The sequence below is a fragment of the Lytechinus pictus genome, unplaced genomic scaffold (assembly GCF_037042905.1).
Source record: "Lytechinus pictus isolate F3 Inbred unplaced genomic scaffold, Lp3.0 scaffold_26, whole genome shotgun sequence".
NCBI lineage: Eukaryota > Metazoa > Echinodermata > Echinoidea > Temnopleuroida > Toxopneustidae > Lytechinus > Lytechinus pictus.
In genome coordinates this window covers 545,023-567,377 of record NW_026974146.1, presented here as the reverse complement: position 1 = coordinate 567,377, position 22,355 = coordinate 545,023, and the positions used below count along the sequence as shown (strand labels likewise).

Below are 22,355 nucleotides of genomic sequence, written 5' to 3'. Positions count from 1 at the left end.
TTTGCCTTGTCTATTTTAAAATACAGTACAAGTGACGCCGATTCAATTGATGATGTTACATCCAGCATGTGATCTCGAGCCTATTGGAGGGAATTGGGTCAAGTTTATTTGGCTGTCTGATACTATACTTTAAAAGTTATGATTATTTTTTTAAACAAAACATTTTGATATGTTTAGATACTATTATATTGAACTTGTATTGCAGGGGTCCACTAATAAGACGAGGGATCTGACCCCCCACCTACATTTTTTGTGATAATTCTGTAACGCAAAAATTTGGTGCTGCACCGTGTCATGCCTATTTTTTAAGCCTTGCTAAACTTTTGAGAATATTTGCGTCTCTTTCTGCACCCGCCTTAATCTATTACTGTCATCTGGCATGATATTCCCTTATCCAATCATTAATACAAAGCTTGTCACAGCCTGATAAGCAGAGTAGAGAGGCAGTTACCACCCCCCCCCCCCCAAAAAAAAAAGAGAAATTAAATAAAATATTTATACTGAAAAATATTCACAAAATTAACCATAAGTGTGCACAAAATCCTTCAATTTCACTTTAGAAAATGCAAAAGCGCTCCAATGGCAAACTTGGTTAATTTGCTCCCTCGCTTTTGAGTTTCATCAGAAATGTTTACGCCCCCCCCCCCCCTCGAGAAAAATTCTGTTTACGATCTTGTTCATCCCCTCCACATAAATCGACACCCATGGTAGTAGAAGTAGCAGATGAAGAATGTTATCTGTATGTCACCTGGAAATTATATTGGGCACTCAAACTACTGGAAAACAGAACAAGTCCCCCAACAGAGCCTTGGGGTACTCCACATTCAAGTGGCCTTCTCAAAATGGTTTTGCAGGAGTGACCGGAGAAGAATTGGAAATTTTCATTTAGTTTTCTCACCCACATTCTCATGCCTTTTTCTCATTTAATCTGCTTTTAATTGAACAAAATCAGGCAAAAATCACCAAGTACCATGACGGAGACCTTAACAGAGGAAAAACTCATCAAACTAGCAGAGGCTGTGGGTGACCATAAGAACGTATTAAAGTTCGGGTTGAAACTGGGATTCAAGAAGTCCGAAGTCAGTACATACATCAGTACAAATAGACGAAATGACAGTTTCGAAGGAACCACCTCCATGCTCTTCGACTGGAAAAGAAAGACACGGAGAGCAAACCAAATACCTGATATCATCAAGGCACTTGAAGACGCTGGATTTGCGGAATTAGTAGATGATTTCTTCCCATCTGGAGAGGGTAAGGTGGCCTTACATATTCCTTTTAAAAATACATAAAAGCGAGATCCCCTTTAAAATGATGTAATTTAATGAATTTTATTATAATAGTTTATTCCTTGAACTGCTCTTTGCGAGTGGGTATGTCTCTTCGGGAGAGGGAAGGGTGATGTTCTCCTTTTTAAATATATATTCTTTATGGGCCTTCTCATTTAATTCTAATTTTAACTTCAAATATTTACGTACAACGTAATACTGGTACATGTAGTGTTCGATAATAAAAAATATCTAAAAATTAAAGATAACTTAGAAATTATCCTTTCGTTTAGTATAACGAAAATAGACCACAAGGGATCCCAAAATTTCAAAGCATGCTAAGAGGTTCTATTAATTTTGTAAAAAATAGTTATTACACCAGTTTTTCATGTTACTTGATACGCTCTTTACTTCTTAATGAATCCTTTGAAGTCTTTGGGTAGACCTTTAAGAGCTTACAAATCATACATACAATGTATTGTGCACTATTTCATATTTTTCATTAATATTTGCTTTAGTTTCATTGTAAAATTAACTGTGCTATACATCTACTCTCCAAATGCGTTAGATTAAATATCAGTGTAAGTACATAATGTTATATGGACCAAACCAAGGTTAGATTAATAATTTGCAAACAATAACTTTGATTTCCCTTCTGTAAAATTTTTAACACATACATATTTTGGTTTTGTCCCTATAATTGCTCTCAAATTAGTCGAGAGTATAGACCTATATTTTGACAGATTTCCTGCATTTCCTATAAAGCAAATGAAGTCAAATAAAAGTGAATAATCAATAAATCGTTAGAGGGATACTCCGGGCTGAAGATATTCATATCTAAATAATTGTAGTACAATGCACACAGCAAAATGTTCAAAATTTCATCAAAATCTGAAGTTATTGAATTTCAAAGTTAAGCAATATTTTTTGTAAAGAGTTAGATGTGTGGTAATATATTTGTTCATGTCTTTAGTTAAATGAAATCTATTAAACCTGTTTGAGATTAGTTTGTTAATGGCTTTGCTTGCAGAATGCCTTTCTGAGTGTAGTACATTAGGAATTCTCAGTGGTAGTACAGTATATAATTAATAAAGGTCAAGTCCTCCATAAGAACAAATTAATTTGAATAAAAAGATACCATTCAAACAAGCATAATGCTGAAATGTTCTCAAAATTGAACAAGATGAGAAAGTTATGATGCTTTTTTCATAGTTATTCACATTTCAGTGGTATGCAAAGAGAGAGTTCATGGCTGATGTAGCTCACTCACTATTCATTTTTTTTTTCATTTTTTAAAATTTCAGTTGTTAAACATATGAGAATACAGATTTAACCACCAAAGGGTTAATTAAATGGCAATGCCAATAATAGAAAGAGTAAAACTTTCACATTACAATGAGGAAACAATTTTGATATGTTATATTTTGTAAAATAACATACAAAAGAAATCATGAGTGAGTGATACCGATGGTTCCCTCCTTACTTGCATACCAACCAGGAGGCCCATTGCATAAAAGTAAATCAATCATAACTTGCATGGAATCCTTGATTATGATTGGTTGTTGAGCAGTGTTACCATGGTAGTTATCATTAGATAGAAAAGTTTAAAACCACAATAGTATACGATGGGGTCCAGGATGTGAAATGATTCAACAGTTTTGCATTAATCCTCATTTGACCCAATCAACAAATTTTTGTCACTATGCCGTCGCGCATTTTTGTTTAACTGCGCCGCTTGCTTACTTTTTACTTTCAAGTCTTGCGCATTATTTGAGACCAAATTTTTGACGCCCGGATACGTGGTTTGGAAATTATGCAACATTTTATTTTGTAAGCGCATGTCAGGCCCCAGTTGTGTTTTTAAACCAAAAATTATATTTATAAATGTATGATTATTTTTACTTTTGTTGGTTCATGATATTCATGACTTTTGGCAGCTTTTGTCTGTTAGAAATGTAAAAATTAATACTCTCTCAAAAAATAAGCATTCTACTAGCTATATTGAAAAGGCAAAAACCTACAATAAACAAATTTCGGGGAAATTTCATATAGATGCTTATTTGCATAATTAGATGATAAGAAATATAGACAATCAATATTTTGAAAATTTTACTAGATAGTCTTATAGTTTACATCTGGCTTTATGCACGTGCAAAATTACACGGTGATCGCGCAATCAGCGGCCAAGATCTGAACAGGGGTCAAATTGATCCCCCTCCCACCCCCACCCCCGTCTGAAATAACTCAGTTAAAATAGGGTTAATTGAAATTTAATAATGTGATGCATTTACAATGTATTTTCCATTAAATATTTTTCTCTTTAAATTCAAATATTTTTCCAGGGGGAGGGGGGAGGCAACTTCCAATTTCACATTGGTCATTGAACTGAGACTAAGAGGTTAACATATATTCAAATACAAGTATTTTGTTGTCATTATTTGATATCTAATGAAATAATAATAATGATAATATGGTGAAATTATATAGCATTTTATATTACCATATTTTTTTCCATTTTTTTCTTTCTTTAATATGATAAAGATGTCTCACAAGAAACTACAACAACTTCAAGAGCATCAACTTCAACAGGAGCAGCAGACGTGTCAGCATTACCACAGTATGTAAACAATCAATACTTGACTTGGTGTACACATGGGGGATGTGACCAGAGCTTTAAAAATCTGTGTTTCTTCGTATGCTAGAAAATTTGGACAAACATCAAAATAAGAAATCTAGATCATGATATATCATACTCTTACATTGTTATAAACATTTTAATAAAGACTATAGAGTACCAAAGTGATGAGGTCAGTTGCCATGGTATCATGGCGGCCTGGTTCTAAACAAATGAACCTGCCAAATGAGAGCGTGTGTTTCTCATAGGAGAAAATGGCTGCTATCGGAATGATCACTTGCAACCTATTTTTCAGATGATCCAAAGTCATTTACAAATACAGATGATTGCTAGGTGTGACTTTGTTCAGAACCAGCCCGCCATGACACCATGGCAACTTACGTCACACTTCAGTACTCGAGATGACTGTACATTATTTTAGTTTAGGTAGAAAATAATACATGTACATGTGTATTCTACTGGGTTTGTACATTACTTGTAAGATTTGTAAATAAGACAAGGCTTTGCATGATGTACAGTAATTGCGTACTCCAAATGTATAGTAAAGGGAAGATGAGATTTGATTTTGATAATTGGTACTCAATAATGCATCACGGTCTACCACTGCCTCCAAATGTATAGTATAGGGAAGATGAGATTTGATTTTGATAATAATGCATCACGGTCTACCACTGCCTCCAAATGTATAGTATAGGGAAGATGAGATTTGATTTTGATAATTGGTACTCAATAATGCATCACGGTCTACCACTGCCTCCAAATGTATAGTATAGGGAAAATGTGATTTGATTTTGATAATTGGTACTCAATAATGCATCACGGTCTACCACTGCCTCCAAATGTATACGTAGTATAGGGAAGATGTGATTTGATTTTGATAATTGGTACTCAATAATGGATCACGGTCTACCACTGCCTCCAAATGTATAGTATAGGGAAAATGTGATTTGATTTTGATAATTAGTGCTCAATAATGCATCACGGTCTACCACTGCCTCCAAATGTATAGTATAGGGAAGATGAGATTTGATTTTGATAATTAGTGCTCAATAATGCATCACAGTCTACCACTGCCTCCAAATGTATAGTATAGGGAAGATGAGATTTGATTTTGATAATTGGTACTCAATAATGCATCACGGTCTACCACTGCCTCCAAATGTATAGTATAGGGAAAATGTGATTTGATTTTGATAATTAGTGCTCAATAATGCATCACGGTCTACCACTGCCTCCAAATGTATAGTATAGGGAAGATGTGATTTGATTTTGATAATTGGTACTCAATAATGCATCACGGTCTACCACTGCCTCCAAATGTATAGTATAGGGAAGATGTGATTTGATTTTGATAATTGGTACTCAATAATGCATCACGGTCTACCACTGCCTCCAAATGTATAGTATAGGGAAGATGAGATTTGATTTTGATAATTGGTACTCAATAATGCATCACGGTCTACCACTGCCTCCAAATGTATAGTATAGGGAAAATGTGATTTGATTTTGATAATTAGTGCTCAATAATGCATCACGGTCTACCACTGCCTCCAAATGTATAGTATAGGGAAGATGTGATTTGATTTTGATAATTGGTACTCAATAATGCATCACGGTCTACCACTGCCTCCAAATGTATAGTATAGGGAAGATAAGATTTGATTTTGATAATAATGCATCACGGTCTACCACTGCCTCCAAATGTATAGTATAGGGAAGATGAGATTTGATTTTGATAATTGGTACTCAATAATGCATCACAGTCTACCACTTCCTCCAAATGTATAGTATAGGGAAGATGAGATTTGATTTTTATAATTAGTGCTCAATAATGCATCACGGTCTACCACTGCCTCCAAATGTATAGTATAGGGAAGATGAGATTTGATTTTGATAATTGGTACTCAATAATGCATCACGGTCTACCACTGCCTCCAAATGTATAGTATAGGGAAAATGTGATTTGATTTTGATAATTAGTGCTCAATAATGCATCACGGTCTACCACTGCCTCCAAATGTATAGTATAGGGAAGATGTGATTTGATTTTGATAATTGGTACTCAATAATGCATCACGGTCTACCACTGCCTCCAAATGTATAGTATAGGGAAGATGAGATTTGATTTTGATAATAATGCATCACGGTCTACCACTGCCTCCAAATGTATAGTATAGGGAAGATGAGATTTGATTTTGATAATTGGTACTCAATAATGCATCACGGTCTACCACTGCCTCCAAATGTATAGTATAGGGAAGATGAGATTTGATTTTGATAATTGGTACTCAATAATGCATCACGGTCTACCACTGCCTCCAAATGTATAGTATATGGAAAATGTGATTTGATTTTGATAATTGGTACTCAATAATGCATCACGGTCTACCACTGCCTCCAAATGTATAGTATAGGGAAGATGTGATTTGATTTTGATAATTGGTACTCAATAATGGATCACGGTCTACCACTGCCTCCAAATGTATAGTATAGGGAAAATGAGATTTGATTTTGATAATTGGTACTCAATAATGCATCACAGTCTACCACTGCCTCCAAATGTATAGTATAGGGAAGATGTGATTTGATTTTGATAATTGGTACTCAATAATGCATCACGGTCTACCACTGCCTCCAAATGTATAGTATAGGGAAGATGTGATTTGATTTTGATAATTGGTACTCAATAATGCATCACGGTCTACCACTGCCTCCAAATGTATAGTATAGGGAAGATGAGATTTGATTTTGATAATTGGTGCTCAATAATGCATCACGGTCTACCACTGCCTCCAAATGTATAGTATAGGGAAGATGAGATTTGATTTTGATAATTGGTACTCAATAATGGATCACGGTCTACCACTGCCTCCAAATGTATAGTATAGGGAAAATGTGATTTGATTTTGATAATTAGTGCTCAATAATGGATCACGGTCTACCACTGCCTCCAAATGTATAGTATAGGGAAGATGTGATTTGATTTTGATAATTGGTACTCAATAATGCATCACGGTCTACCACTGCCTCCAAATGTATAGTATAGGGAAGATGAGATTTGATTTTGATAATTGGTACTCAATAATGCATCACAATAATATTAGCACTTGATATTTCTCATTTCTTCTACAGTACCATCAGTGAGAGAGAACTTTTGATGTTGTCGACAGAGATCGGATCAAGTTACTACAAGAAAGTTGGCAATAACCTGAATATCTCCAATGTAACCCTTGATAACATCAAGGAGCGTACCAGAGATAACTGCGATGCATTGATGGCAGCTTTCACAAGATGGAGGGATAAACAGCTTCCAGACACAAACATCAGGGCTCATCTTGCAGAGGCTATACAGAAGAGTGGTCTAGTGTCGCTGTCTCAGAAACTGATTACTGGAAATCTATTGACAGAGTCGACAGGTAAGGGTAAGAAGGAAGCTAAGATGGCTACCTTCAATAAATCAGTTAATAGTTATTCTTAAAACAAAATAATACGTACCTTTTCAACTAGTGGCACTACAATGTATTTCATTGACCTGCTTGACCGGGTTCACATTTATTTATTTTATTAATCAAATATTGACAATAATACTTGCTTCCTATAGAGGTAGGCTATATATGGTGATGTTTCAGTTTGCTTGAACATTTTGATACCTCATCAAAATCTTTCCTAAATTGAGTTGGTGCTGTCCAGAAAACAGATTTTTGTCCCATGGGACTGTGCCCGATTGAAAATGCATGCATTATACAAATAAACTGACATTAATTGACCATGAATTTTTTTTTAAATTTATGACTGAAATAGTATCACGTATGATTTTGAAAAAAAACACACACAAGAAAACCAAAAGCTGAAAAACAAAGAAATACATAATGTATACGTACAATTGTACATGTCTATCAGTGAAATGGACCTCTGGTGATCTCTCACAGCTACACTTATCATGCTAAGGGGGTGGGGGGGGGGGGTGGGATGGGCTCCGATTTGACCGGGGTGAAGCTTGAGTTGTTATGGATCACATTTGACGGGCTCTCATTTACAACTATGCTCTACAACAATGAGCTGTTTAAGTTTTGAGGTCACACGACCTGTTGGCCCAATAAATGACATAAGTTGATAAAAAGTGTACAATTTTACTCAAAAGATCAAATCTGGCATTGATTTTATTGAATTACTTGTATACAAAAGTATGCATAAGGCACATTAACTAAAAAATCACCCAAATTTGTAAAAAAAAATAGTCAATTAATTACTAAAATGCACTCAGACACGCTCTTGTATGGCCTATATTTAGGGCCACAGCCATTCAAATAATACTTTCAGGAGACACAGTCTTGTTTTGGGTCAAATCACAATAAAAATAGGTATGAAAATGCTAAAGAGAAAACACTGCTTAAAATTTCCTGAGGTCACTTCATGATTTTGATAATAAACTGAATTACATGTATTGTTTACAGGCTCATGTTAATGTGTTGTTTTGCGATATCAGCACCGAATTAAAAAAGTGTGATGATTGTCGCTGAATTTCCATGAACTTCAGTTAATGCTTTGAAGCATACTTTTCTATTGAAAAGTTAAAGAGAATGAAATTAATTTTGGATGATAGAACCTTGTGCTTACAGAAATATGTCAATAATTGTTTCATGTGACTTTAAAGTTTAAGGATGTGACATTTTTTTTCCTAGGTGCACCTGTGACAATTCCAGTATCAGAGACCAAACCACTTACCCCTGACCTGATTAAGAGATGTAAAGATGAGATTCAATTCAAGTACAGGACTGATTTCTGTATGATAAGAGCTGATCCACTAGATCCTGATTCTATTGTGCCATTCCAAGATATGTACACAAACCTTTTCTTGGAAAAAGAAAAACGAAGTAAAAGGAGTCAACTTGAGTATAAGGATCTCTTTAATCTCAAAGTCAACGGCATCTTCCCCAAACGGATAATGATCCAAGGAGAGGCAGGGGCTGGAAAGACCACATTCTTGGCTAAGATTGCATGGGACTGGATAAACGATAGTCCAGATCTCCCAAAGTTTGTGTGGGTACTCATTATCCCTCTGCGTGAAGCCAAGCGATACACGATTGGTCAGATTGTTAAGTCATATCTCTCAAAGGACAATCCAGCAACAGCCTGTCAGATCACAGAGTACATCCGTTCAAATCCAGAAAAGGTATTCATTGCCTGTGATGGATTAGATGAGCTTAGTGGCAAGGTTGTACAGCATACTAAAAGCAAGCAAGGTTCAGAAGGTGCTCAGTCAGAGTCAAATGATCAAACTGACAGGAAATCAGAATCCCAAATGAGCAATAAGAGAGAGCAAAGTTTTGATCAAGGCACAAACAGAAAAAAATCAAGATTAGAGGAGAGCAAACAACCACGGGTAAAGCAGCATTTTCCTTCAGGTACATCGAGATCTGCTGATCAAACCACAGTAGGATCACAAACAAGTCCATCAAGTACATCTATGCACCAAAGAACTAATCCCAAATCCAATCTAAGTTCTATGGAGAGAGGTTATATCACTGTTGAAGATATTCTTTGCTCAGATGAACTTCGTACTTGCCCTGTAATGGTGACAAGCCGTCCATGGAAGGCCAATGAAATAAGATGGAATGAGAGTTTAAGAAGACTATACACATTCATCCATGTGGAAGGCTTTAGCAGGGAGAATGCAATGGTTTACATTCGCAATTACTTCAAAGATACTGAGGCTACAGCAGATGAATTCATCCAATTGTTTGAAAACAATGATATCATATCAGAGAATATGGTGCCATATCCTATCTACATATCTATGCTCTGTCACATGTGGAGAGAACTTGATGACAACAAGAAAGAGAAGTTGAAGTCTTTTCAAACATTCTCTGAAATATTCAGTGAAGTGTTTGAATTCCTAAAGGTGCGTTATGTCCAGAAAGAGATCCCAGATTTAAGTAGCCCATTATTCGATACATATCGCTCTGAAATTGAGAAACTCCTGGAACCAATTGCCAAGGTTGCTTTTACTGGACTACAATCAAACAACCTTATTTTCAATGAGGGAGATCTTAAACAGTACTCAGACTCTGTGGAAACAGCATGCAAAGTAGGAGTGTTGTCACAGGAGAAAAAGCTCTCATCCATTCATGATAAACGCAGTCCGTACCTGCAGTCAACATTCTTCTTTCCTCATAAACTATTCCAGGAGTACATGGCGGCAGTCTATCTTGCTTCTCTCTATGATTCAGATCGCAATGAATTTAACAGGCTGATTGAGGAAGTAGTGATCCCTAGGAAGGAAGAGTTTAGGTATCTTCTGTACTTCACTGTGTCACAGGACAAAAACATTGCCAATTATATCACCCAGTGTCTGTTACAACAGTACACCCAAAGCCAAGGAAAGAAGGAGATGAATTTCTTGGTTGATGTAGCTTTTGAGAGTCAAGATGAAGATACCAACGCCATGCTTCAGAATTCAGTATCATCTCTGTCCATCCATGGTGTGAACACACACACTATAGCTGGTTATGCATCCACTGGGATATATTCAAAGGCGGTAAGTTGGATACAAAGGAAAAGTACCCTGATGTCATGCATGTTTCTATTTTTTCATTACAGTAGCACACCTTCAGGAGTGTAGCTGAAAGTCATCAGAAAGATCTTTCTAGTCTTGAAACGGATTTATACATAAAGACAAAAACCTTAAACCATTCAAACATCCATCTTTCAGTTTGTTTTTCATTTACTGAGTAAAATATCAGTAGTACATACATGTATGAAGATATTGGAATCTTGAATTGGACTGAAACATTGTCCATCTTATGCATGCATATTATGATAATTATTATACCGGGTGAGTTCAATAAAAACTTAACATCTCAAATCCTCAATTTATGGAAAAATGTATCATGAACACAATTATTAAAAATGGCATGAAAGATTATGTTCTTCCAAATAATTTGATACAATATCTATGGGGTATGTGTTAATGCTTGGATGATCAGTACAGTAGGTATTCTTTGCACTGATATAATTTTTGTCTCACCTGCATAGCAGAGTGAGACTATAGGCGCCGCTTTTCCGACGGCGGCGGCGGCGGCGGCGGCGGCGTCAACACCAAATCTTAACCTGAGGTTAAGTTTTTGAAATGACAGCATAACTTAGAAAGTATATGGTCCTAGTTCATGAAACTTGGCCATAAGGTCAATCAAGTATTACTGAACATCCTGCGTGAGTTTCATGTCACATGACCATGGTCAATGGTCATTTATGGTCAATGAACTTAGACCATGTTGGGGGAATCAACATCAAAATCTTAACCTAAGGTTAAGTTTTTGAAATGTCATCATAACTTAGAAAATATATGGACCTAGTTCATAAAACTTATACATAAGGTTAATCAAGTATCACTGAACATCCTGCATGAGTTTCACGTCACATGACCAAGGCCAATGGTCATTTAGGGTCAATGAACTTTGGCCGAATTGGGGGTATCTGTAGATTTACCATCATAACTTTAAAAGTTTATGGATCTGATTCATGAAACTTGGCCATAAGGTCAATCAAGTATTACTGAACATCCTGCCTGAGTTTCATGTCACATGACCATGGTCAATGGTCATTTATGGTCAATGAACTTTGGCCGAATTGGGTGTATCTGTTGAATTACCATCATAACTTTAAAAGTTTATTGATCTGATTCATGAAACTTGGATATAATAGTAATCAAGTATTACTGAACATCCTGCCTGAGTTTCATGTCACATGACCATGGTCAATGGTCATTTATGGTCAATGAACTTTGGCCGAATTGGGTGTATCTGTTGAATTACCATCATAACTTTAAAAGTTTATGGATCTGATTCATGAAACTTGGACATAATAGTAATCAAGTATTACTGAACATCCTGCATGAGTTTCACGTCACATGACCAAGGTCAAAGGTCATTTAGGGTCAATGAACTTTGGCTGAATTGGGGTATTTGTTGAATTACCGCCATAACTTTGAAAGTGTGTTGGTCTAATTCATAAAACTTGGACATAAGAGTAATCAAGTATCACTGAACATTTTGTGCGCATTTTAGGTCACATGACCAAGGTCAAAGGTCAATGAACTTTGGCCATAATGGGGGTATCTGTTTAATTACCATCATAACTTTAAAAGTTTATGGATCCTACTCTTGAAACTTGGACATAAGAGTAATCTAGTATCACCGAACATCCTGTGTGAGTTTCAGGTCACATGATCAAGGTCAAAGGTCATGTAAGGTCAATGAACTTTGGCCACGTTGGGGGTATTTGTTGAATTACCATCATATCTCTATAAGTGTATTGGTCTAGTTTATAAAACGTGGAAATAAGAGTAACCAAGTATCACTGAACATCTTGTGCGAGTTATAGTGCTGCTATATGCTGCTATATTGAATCGCGTGATGCAGGTGAGACGGCCAGAGGCATTCATCTTGTTGTTTTTTGCGCCAAAATAAAGCATTACTGCAATGAATGAATCCAGATGTCAGTGATGTCATAATCCTACAAGGGTTGCATTAAAATGAATTTAAAAACATGTTTTCAATAATTTACATTATAATTGTTTAATAAACACTTTTTAGTATCAATTATCAAGTTAATTTTATTGACAAGGGATGTACAAATATGTTTACTAACTCATGTAGGATTATGGCATCATAAAAATCTGGATTTATTCATTGCAGTCATGCCTTACTTTTGTGCAAATCAAAATTTACATCACTGCAAAAAATTATCCAAGTGCGAAGACATACCACATAAATATGGTATCAAATTATTTGTGAGAAGATACTTTTTCCAGCTGTATTTCATGATTACGCGTTCATGCATGGCCGTATGCAGCTTTTGGATACCTAGGCATTGATAGTTTGTAAACATTATTGTGTAAGGGTGGTCCTTTTCAACCCATTCCAAGTTTGCATACATGCAGCACTGCTACCACCTCTTATATTCTGCACTGCCTAGCATATCAACCCCTTTGATCATTCAGATTCTGATCAGGGAATTTCCTGAGCTGACCAGAAAATCTCCAAGATCTAAACCAAACTCATCAAATTGTAACATCGCGCATGTTTGGAAGGGCAAAAACAGTACTTAACAGTAACAATTCATTTTAAGTTTGATAAGGGGAGATGCACAATGATAGAGACAACAAGTCAGGTCTGTTTCATACTCGATTCTAACTATATTGCATTCTTGACGTCATTCCTTTTTATTAACTTAATGAGCTAAAGTTAATTCACCGGACCTTTTTTAATTAAAAAAGAAGAATATTTCCACAAGTAATGCAAAGTATGATACACTCGTGGTTTGCCCTTCACTGTTCAGCTTATTGTACTTACATGTATCCATCATTCATATTTTCTATCAAGTTGATGCACTGATCCCCTATCAAAAATGAAAAAAAAAAAAATTTGGTTGTTTTATACCCTTCTGATCATGATCATGTTAAATAATGAGTCCTGATAGATCAAAGAAATATCCCTGCTCAGATCCTGGATGGTAAAATGAGTGTTATCATGCTAATGCAGAAATAAAGCAGTTTTTAAAACTTGAAATGGGCTGAAATGCACCTCTGTTTACAGGGTGTGTAACAAACTGCTGAAGCGAGACCAATGAAATTTTCATAGAAGTTAGATTATGAAATAAACTTTCTACTCCTCTTACAATTGATGGAGAATACTACCACATTTTAAAATTAATTTAGCCCTTTGTCAGAGTGACATTTTTGGGGAGATGTGCTGTATAGTTATATTTTTCCTATTTTTGTCTCGCCTGCATAGCAGAGGGAGACTATAGCCATATACAGTACATGTAGGCGCCGCTTTTCCGACGGCGGCTTCGTCAACATTGAAATATTAACCAAGGTTAAGTATTTGAAATATCATCATAACTTAGAAAGTATATGGACCTAGTTCATGAAACTTCCACATAAGGGTAATCAAGTATTTATGAATATATTGCCTGAGTTTCTGGTCACATGACCAAGGTCAAAGGTCATTTAGGGAATCAATATCAAAATCTTATCCAAGGTTAAGTTTTTGAAATGTTGTCATAACTTTGAAAGTATATGGACCTAGTTCATAAAACTTAGACATAAGGGTAATACATGTAGTATAAACCTGAAGATCTTGTCTGAGTTTCAGGTCACATGATTAAGGTCAAAAGTCACATAGGGTCAACATACTTTGGCCATGTTTTTTTTTTTTGAGGAATTGTCATCATAATGTTAAAAGTTTTTGGATCTAGTTCATGAAACTTGGACATAAGAGCAGCAATGTATCCCTGAATACCCTGTGGGCATTTCAGGAACATGGCCAAAATTAAACGTCATTTAAAGGTTAATGACCTCTTGCCGTGTTTGGAGTATGTGTTGAATTGGCATCATAACTTTAAAAATTTATGGATTTAGCTCGTAAAACATCTGGTAATCAACTTTAAATGATCGTTTTGCACATGTCTTTGATCACATGATCATGGTCAAAGGTCATTTTGAGTCAATGGACATAATATTTTATCATAATAAGTGTTTTCTTCTGTGAATAATTATTCATTAGCTGTTTTCAAAGGCAGCACTGCTGCTATATCGAATTGCGTAATGCAGGCAAGACTGCCAGAGGCGTTTATACGCTTGTTTAAAACTTAAAATTGATATTGAAAATGAAATATAATTTTTCATTTTGAATGAAAACAATAATTCTGACACCAATGACAATCAAGTCATTAAAACAAGAGAGAGACATGAGAGCATTGTCTGCTGAGTTCACCATCTCTAATAGGCCTACTATCAACTTGATTCTAACAATGTGTTAATTTGTCATTCATATGTAACAGATCATGTTTATTTTTGAGTAAAAGTCTTTGAAATTAATTTTTCAATTGAGATGAATACAGGATAGACATACTGAAATAGGCTTCCTTAAAGACACACACAAATTGTAGATACCACTATACTAATTACATTTATACTCTTGCAGAATACAAAATTTTAAACTATTCAATGGGGCAATCTAATACCAAGTAATGCAATCAAATTAATGTAATTGTAAATTACATGTATGGCTCTACTTCCAGATCGCAATGTATGTTAATGGAGACTACGGACCAGGAATATCAAATGAGGTTGCAGTGATGGTATGCTCAGCACCATCACTAAGGGATGTTAGACTGGATGCAAGCTTTCACCCTACCTTCTATGAAACTCTTGCCAAAGGAGGAATGAAAGCCGCAGTAAGTAGAAATTCATCTTAAAGAATAAGATGGTCATGTTGATGTTAGAATTTATAAGAAGGAAGAAGATGATTAGTGATATGAAAATGAAGGTGCTAAAAACAATACTAATAGTATTTTATAATTCTAGATTATGTAACACTGAAATTGTAATCATGATATAATGCTGATGACTTTATATGATTGCAATTTAAGTTGCCTACATTATAATGATTTATTATGCCAGTCTTGTGCAGTGACATTCCTAGATACATGTAAGACAAATTAATGATTAAACAACCAATTTGAAAAAAAAAACATGATTTTTTTTTATATAAATCACCTTTTATTGATAAAAAGGGAAACAATTACAATAAGCCCAGGTTATCTGTTTTAGACGAACAGTATACAGGGCAACATGAAATGAATATAAATGTACATACACAAACATAATGCAAGCGATAATATGCACATGGATTATAACGAGTCAATTCAATTCATAACAAATTTCATAGTGAAGTAATGAGAAGGGGGAGGAGGAGAAGCTAATATGTGGTTTAACTAATTTTTTGTTCTGATTTTTGCTACATAAATTCATAATTGTACTAAGATATTGGTATAACAAAAATATATAAATTATGCAAATACAAGTATATGAAAAAAAAAGAATGGTTGGAATTGAGTATTCATATCTTAAAGAAAAAACTTGGGGGCAAATGGGAGCTTGAAAAGAGATCACAATGGGGAGATTGAGGAAGCAATGACTGATGGGAAGAAAGGGTATTGAACATAGTAAGATAGAAAAGAGAAAAAAGGTTGAGGGGAATAAAGAGAAAGAAGAGAGAGAGAGAGACAGAGGGGGAGAGAGAGGGGAGAGAGCAAAGAAAGGGAAAAGAAATCAGTCCTTATGCAGTAATAACCTTAACAGCGTAATAATGCCAGGAATATTAACAATCTATTATTTCTAACAGAAAGCTAAAACAAAGCAAATGTAGCATATAATCACATTGATGGTTTGTGATAGAGCTTTGCTCAGACCAGACATATCAAATGAGGTATAGTGTAGTAGTAGTGTGATTAGCACCAATCTCTAAATACTGTTTATAAAAACTAGGGCCAATCTTTCAACCTAGCTGCTTTCATGAGGCTCTTGGTAAAAAGAGATAGAAAGATTACAACGTGAACGGATAGTTGAGATGGACAAAGATATTGTACATTTAAGCGCACTAGTGTAGCGGTTCTGACCTTCGCCTTGTAATCAGAGGGTCGTGTGTTCGAATCCCACCATGGCCTAGCGTCCTTTGGCAAGGCGTCAATCCACAATTTGCCACTCTCCACCCAGGTATTAAATGAGTACCCGGTAGGATGCAAAAGCCTATAAATAGTATGCCTAGCAATTGAGTCTTAGAACTCTTGTTGGAGTGCTTTTCAGGGAGTGGAGAAGGTGCATACGTTGTATGCGGGCATGCAAGGATCCGTTGACCGGGGTAATAATATTTCTGTAAAGCTCTTAGTGACATTGTTCCGTTGTGTTAAGCGCTGTATAAATGCAAAATATTATTATTATCAAATATGTATTATAACATACCCTCTAGATTGTTTTAAATAACAAACAAAAGGTGAATTAATATCCTGGATATTTTTTTGCTCTACATGTACTGCACAGGTTTAGTGTCCAGCTAATTCTGTTATGAAGTTCTGGTTATAATCGCTACACAGGTTTACATAATTATGTAGGCCTGTATATTAAGTAACTGACTAATACCGAATTCATGATTCTTTTCATACATCTTTGATAAATACTGATGTATGTACAAGGAAGAACATAACAAATATCATGTTTAAAGGGGAAGTTCACCCTGACAAAAAGTTGAATAAAATAACAGAAAATATAAAAAAATATTGAAGGTTCAAGAAAAATCCATCATAATGAATAAATGAAGTTATTATTAAATATTTGATTGATGTTATATGCTAGTAAATTCTTTTCATATCGTTTGGTGAAAATAAATCATCACAAACCATTAAGATATTTGAAATTTATGCATTTTATATTATGTATTATTTTGGGCAGCTGCCCTTTTTATGACGTTACCAATATGGAAAAATTTTATCGTATAGGGATAAATACATTTAAGAACAAATTTTTGTACTACATGTATGTAGACAATATTATCTGAGAGTGCTTATAAATAAGGGAGACTAAATGAGATTTTTTTTTAAAATCTGGTTCTAATGCACAGGTATGCTGTCATTTAAAATGTGTTATACTGTCAAGTGTTTTGACGCAAACACATCTAATTGATGCAAAAACATGGAATCGTTTTTAACTTTATAAAATCCATATCTTCCTAGACATCTTTTAATTAATAATACTTTATAATCATGGAAGTTAAAAAGGGATATATTAGCTTTAAAAGTTACATGTAGGAGAGAAAGTAGATCATTGAATTTCAGAGGTGCACATGGTATTTGTATGAGAGTGACATTGAATGACAATGTCCATGATACATGTGTGTATTACAGTATAGGGAATATACATATACATAGAGTGAAGGTAATGAAAAATGACCAGGTGGGATGGATTGAGATGGCTTGCAGGTTGAAGGCTTAATTCTGAAAATGGAATACATCTATGTAGACATGCAGTAGCAGCACATGTTGTTCTTGAAAGATTGCTTGAAATTATTAAGTTCTTTGCATTGAAAAGTAATTATAGGTCACATCAATTACAGGCTTTTGTAAACTTGTAAATTATCCAAATTTGTTTTGAGAATAATAATAATTGGCATATAGCGCTTTATCAATCTAGACTTCCCAAAGCACTTCATAATTATTATTACCCATTCACTTAATTAATCTTTATACAGCCTGTTTTTATAGGTGCACACCTGCTAAACCAACCACAATGATGGTTGTTTCCTACCGGTACTCAATCAATTAGTAGCTGGGTAAGAGTGGCAAAGTGTTGATTTATGCCTTGCCAAAGGACGCTAGGCCATGGTGGGATTCGAAAACATGACCCTCTGATTACAAGGCGAGAGTCAGAACCGCTACACCACTGCGCTTCCACAAGAATAAGGCAGTTTATATTATATAATGCCAACAGTACATAACCAAGATAAATGAAATTAATATTAATATAATACATGCACTTAAACAGAAAAGCTATATAATGAAAATAAAGTGTTTGGATATGGTTGATGTAGAAACATGGAATCTTTTTAACTTTATCCATATGTGATTCTTCCTAGTCATCTCTTATATGATAATACACATGGAAGATATAAAGAGAAATATCAGCTTCAAAAAGGTGGGAGAGAAAGTAGATCATTGAATATCAGAGGTGCATGTGGTATGTGTATGAGAGTGATATTGACCATGATACATACAATGTATACAGTACAGTGAGAGCTACATTGAGTGTATACATGAAACATAACAATAGTGTAGCGGCCGCCGCTCTCGCTTATTTCTTCCATTCCGACCTCTACGTCAGGATGGTGTTCAGTCTGTGGTGGATCACCTGAGCTTTTCTCTATTTCCATTTTTGTCTATCTCAAGATCTTCCGAGCATGCAGTTTCCAAGAGAATTATTATAATAAGAGTGGAAGAAAATGCTAGAGCGGCTCGCTATAGATTATTTGCAATTAAAGGTCGTTTCGTCAAAATATATGACTATGGGGGTACACAGCAAAGAAAGACACAGGGGTTTGTGACTCAGATTTTAGTTTCAATGGCAAAAAGAAAAATAATGGTGCACTTTATTATTCAAATTGCATAAATATATATACATGTACTTTACTTGACTCGCCACTGATACAGGTAAACAATGTCTAATATTTACAAATAAGCTCTAAGATATTTGTGTTATTAGAGGAATATAAGGACTATCTATTAAACTTTTATTTTGGGCATCCAAGTAGAAGAATTTTCCAAATAAACCGGCGTCTAGCTTGTTAAGAGAAAACTTCTATTTCCAGCTTCCCAGTCTCGACATTCATTTCCACGTCTGTTAATTCCGGCGTCGATATATACGAAGAGATTGATTCCTAGACTATTTACTTCAGGTCGCTCGCCCAAAATAATTATTAAGTAAATTTATATCATAGCAAGATCTATACTTTAACTAATCTGGACCTCTATTGGGGAATTATCATATTCATACATATGGGTCAATATAGGGACTTAATTAAATTCATATCGAGGTTTCCAGCGTCTATAGGCATTGGCTATGGGCTTGTTTCCTGCGTCTGTTTACCTTTCCTAGTTTTCCGAGTCTACCCGGTGACAAGCTTCCAAAGTCGGATTTCCGTTGTTTTTGCCAGCACCCGCGACTAAACGTCTCTTATTTATATGGACAAATTGCGGACGTAGGTGAAAACGGTGCGCCGAGCGAGTTTGGATAGCACACACACGTCTACGCGCAGCGTATAATGTACAGAGAACTCGAACTGTGTTTCATCGAAGCCAGTTTATTCACAATTTCTCGTTCATTACTACAAAACATTCAATAAGTCGATACGTTTCCAAAAGGATATATCTTTTTGCAATGAAATATATATATAACCATTCATATCCATACTTAAAAAGATATGAATTAGTCAAAAATCTATCAAAATCGGCCAGCGCTGCGATCGGACGTACTGTGCATTCCAAACGCTCATCCGCACTTATGCAAATACGCCGGCTGTGCTATTCATATGCAAATTATGTACGTTAATAAACACAGCCGGCGATGAATTATTCAATCTATATCTACACCAATTCGATCATAAAAACTGCAAATCAACTTAGCTTCTAACATTTCTTCATTAAATGCTCAGGTCTCATTTTCAAACTAGCTAATACGTTAATCATTTTGGAATATGAAATCTCAAGTAATTTCTAATAATAACCGACAGACATAATACTCACGGTTGAATAAATTCTCGCAACAGCTATGAATAATGAGTAAACAATAGTCATGCGCAGGGCTGATTGTTTACGTCACGATCCTTGTTGAGGGATCGTTACAATAGGATGAAATGAACAATGACCAGGTGGTTTAGATTGAGATGGTATGCAGGGTAAAAGGTTACTGAAAATAGAATACAAATATGGAGTAACAAACATATCATAGAGTATCTGAGATTATTATGGTCTTCACATGTATGATCTTAAATTGATCATTTTTGTGATATCTCAGAAATTGTTGAGAGTGATGATGTAATGTAGAATAAGGGTACAGAGATTACCTGTAATAATTCTTTCTTTCAAAATTCATAGGTATTAAAATGTCTTTTATAAACAAAATACACATCAACAGAAAAGCTGTGAAGCCTAATCAGGTATGGATGCTAAAATGTTATGTTGTGATGCATATATTAGCCTTATCAACACATTTTTGAACCAGTTTAACTTGAAGGATTACAGCATGATCATACCATCTGATATGTACATGTATGTTTAATGATCAATGTTTGTACACATGTAGGTCCATACTCTTCAGATTGAGATTTATACGCCTCTATCATCAGCCTCTTCACATCACCTAGCAGAAGCTTTATGCTCCCTCCCTAACCTGACTAACCTGACACTGAGAAGAGTTTGTGACCAGGAGGAGTTGTATTCTCAATTGAAAGAGAAGGCTTCAACCTTGAAGGTATGTCTGCCTTTACTTTATTCTCACATCATGTTTGGAAAACTTGGAATAGTCAAAAAGTGTTTATCTAATTTTATTGTGTTAAATACATTAAAGAACATATTTTATGCTACTTAGATACATGTACCGTATATTGTTTGAGAGTGTTTACAAATGAAGGAGACTAGATGAGTAAATGTTTCAGAAATTTGGCTCTACATGTAATTGAGAAATTGTCAATTCATTATCTTCAGGTGTTTGGTTATGATGTCGAAACATGGAAACCTTTTTAACTTTATCCATATGTGATTCTTCCTAGTCATCTCTTATGATAATACACATGGAAGATATAAAGAGAAATATCAGCTTCAAAAAGGTGAGAGAGAAAGTAGATCATTGAATATCAGAGGTGCATGTGGTATGTGTATGAGAGTGATATTGACCATGATACATACAATGTATACAGTACAGTGAGAGCTACATTGAGTGTATACATGGAACATAACAATAGGATGAAATGAACAATGACCAGGTGGTTTAGATTGAGATGGTATGCAGGGTAAAAGGTTACTGAAAATAAAATACAAATATGAAGGAACAAACATATCATAGAGTATCTGAGATAATTATGGTCTTCACATGTATGATCTTAAATTGATCATTTTCATGATATCTCAGAAATTGTTGAAAGTGATGCTATAATGTTGAATAAGGGTACAGAGATACCGGTAACCTGTAATAATTCCTTCTTTCAAAATTCATAGGTATTAAAATGTCTTTTATAAACAAAATACACATCAACAGAAAAGCTGTGAAGCCTAAACAGGTATGGTTTCTAAAATGTTATGTTGTGATGCAAATATTTATAGCCTTATCAACACATTTTTGAACCAGTTTAAACTTGAAGCATTACAGCATGATCATACCATCTGATATGTACATGTATGTTTAATGATCAATGTTTGTACACATGTAGGTCCATACTCTTGAGATTTGGAATATTGAGCCTCTATCATCAGCCTCTTCACATCACCTAGTAGAAGCTTTATGCTCCCTACCTAACCTGACTAACCTGACACTGAGTGGAGTTTGTGACGAGGAGGAGTTCTGTTCTCATCTGAAAGAGAAGGCTTCAACCTTGAAGGTATGTCTGCCTCTACTTTATTCTCACATCATGTTTGGAAAACTTGGAATAGTGAAAAAGTGTTTATCTAATTTTATTGTGTTAAATACATTAAAGAACATATTTCAAGCTACTTAGAAATATTGTTTGAGAGTGTTTATAAATAAAGGAGACTAGATGATATTTCTTTTTCAAATTTGGTTCTAATGCACAAGTATGCTGTAATTGACAAATTTGTCATATCTTCAAGTGTTTGGTTATGATTGATGTCGAAACATGGAAACCTTTTTAACTTTATCCATATGTGATTCTTCCTAGTCATCTCTTATCTTATGATAATACACATGGAAGATATAAAGAGAAATATCAGCTTCAAAAAGGTGGGAGAGAAAGTAGATCATTGAATATCAGAGGTGCATGTGGTATGTATATGAGAGTGATATTGACCATGATACATACAATGTATACAGTACAGTGAGAGCTACA

The 22,355-nt window shown here is 35.0% G+C and overlaps 1 protein-coding gene across 1 annotated transcript in view; it reads left to right on the top strand.

Moving 5' to 3' along the window:
• The window catches only part of LOC129283380 (uncharacterized), a 40,316-nt gene that overhangs the window by 5,638 nt on the left and 12,323 nt on the right, over positions 1-22,355 (top strand). The window contains exons 2-8 of the mRNA XM_064115285.1: positions 953-1,254; positions 3,810-3,885; positions 7,036-7,319; positions 8,586-10,441; positions 14,989-15,144; positions 20,600-20,767; positions 21,723-21,890. Of these exons, the coding sequence (XP_063971355.1) occupies positions 972-1,254; positions 3,810-3,885; positions 7,036-7,319; positions 8,586-10,441; positions 14,989-15,144; positions 20,600-20,767; positions 21,723-21,890 (2,991 nt within the window). The 5' untranslated portion in view covers positions 953-971. The remainder of the gene's footprint in view (positions 1-952; positions 1,255-3,809; positions 3,886-7,035; positions 7,320-8,585; positions 10,442-14,988; positions 15,145-20,599; positions 20,768-21,722; positions 21,891-22,355) is intronic.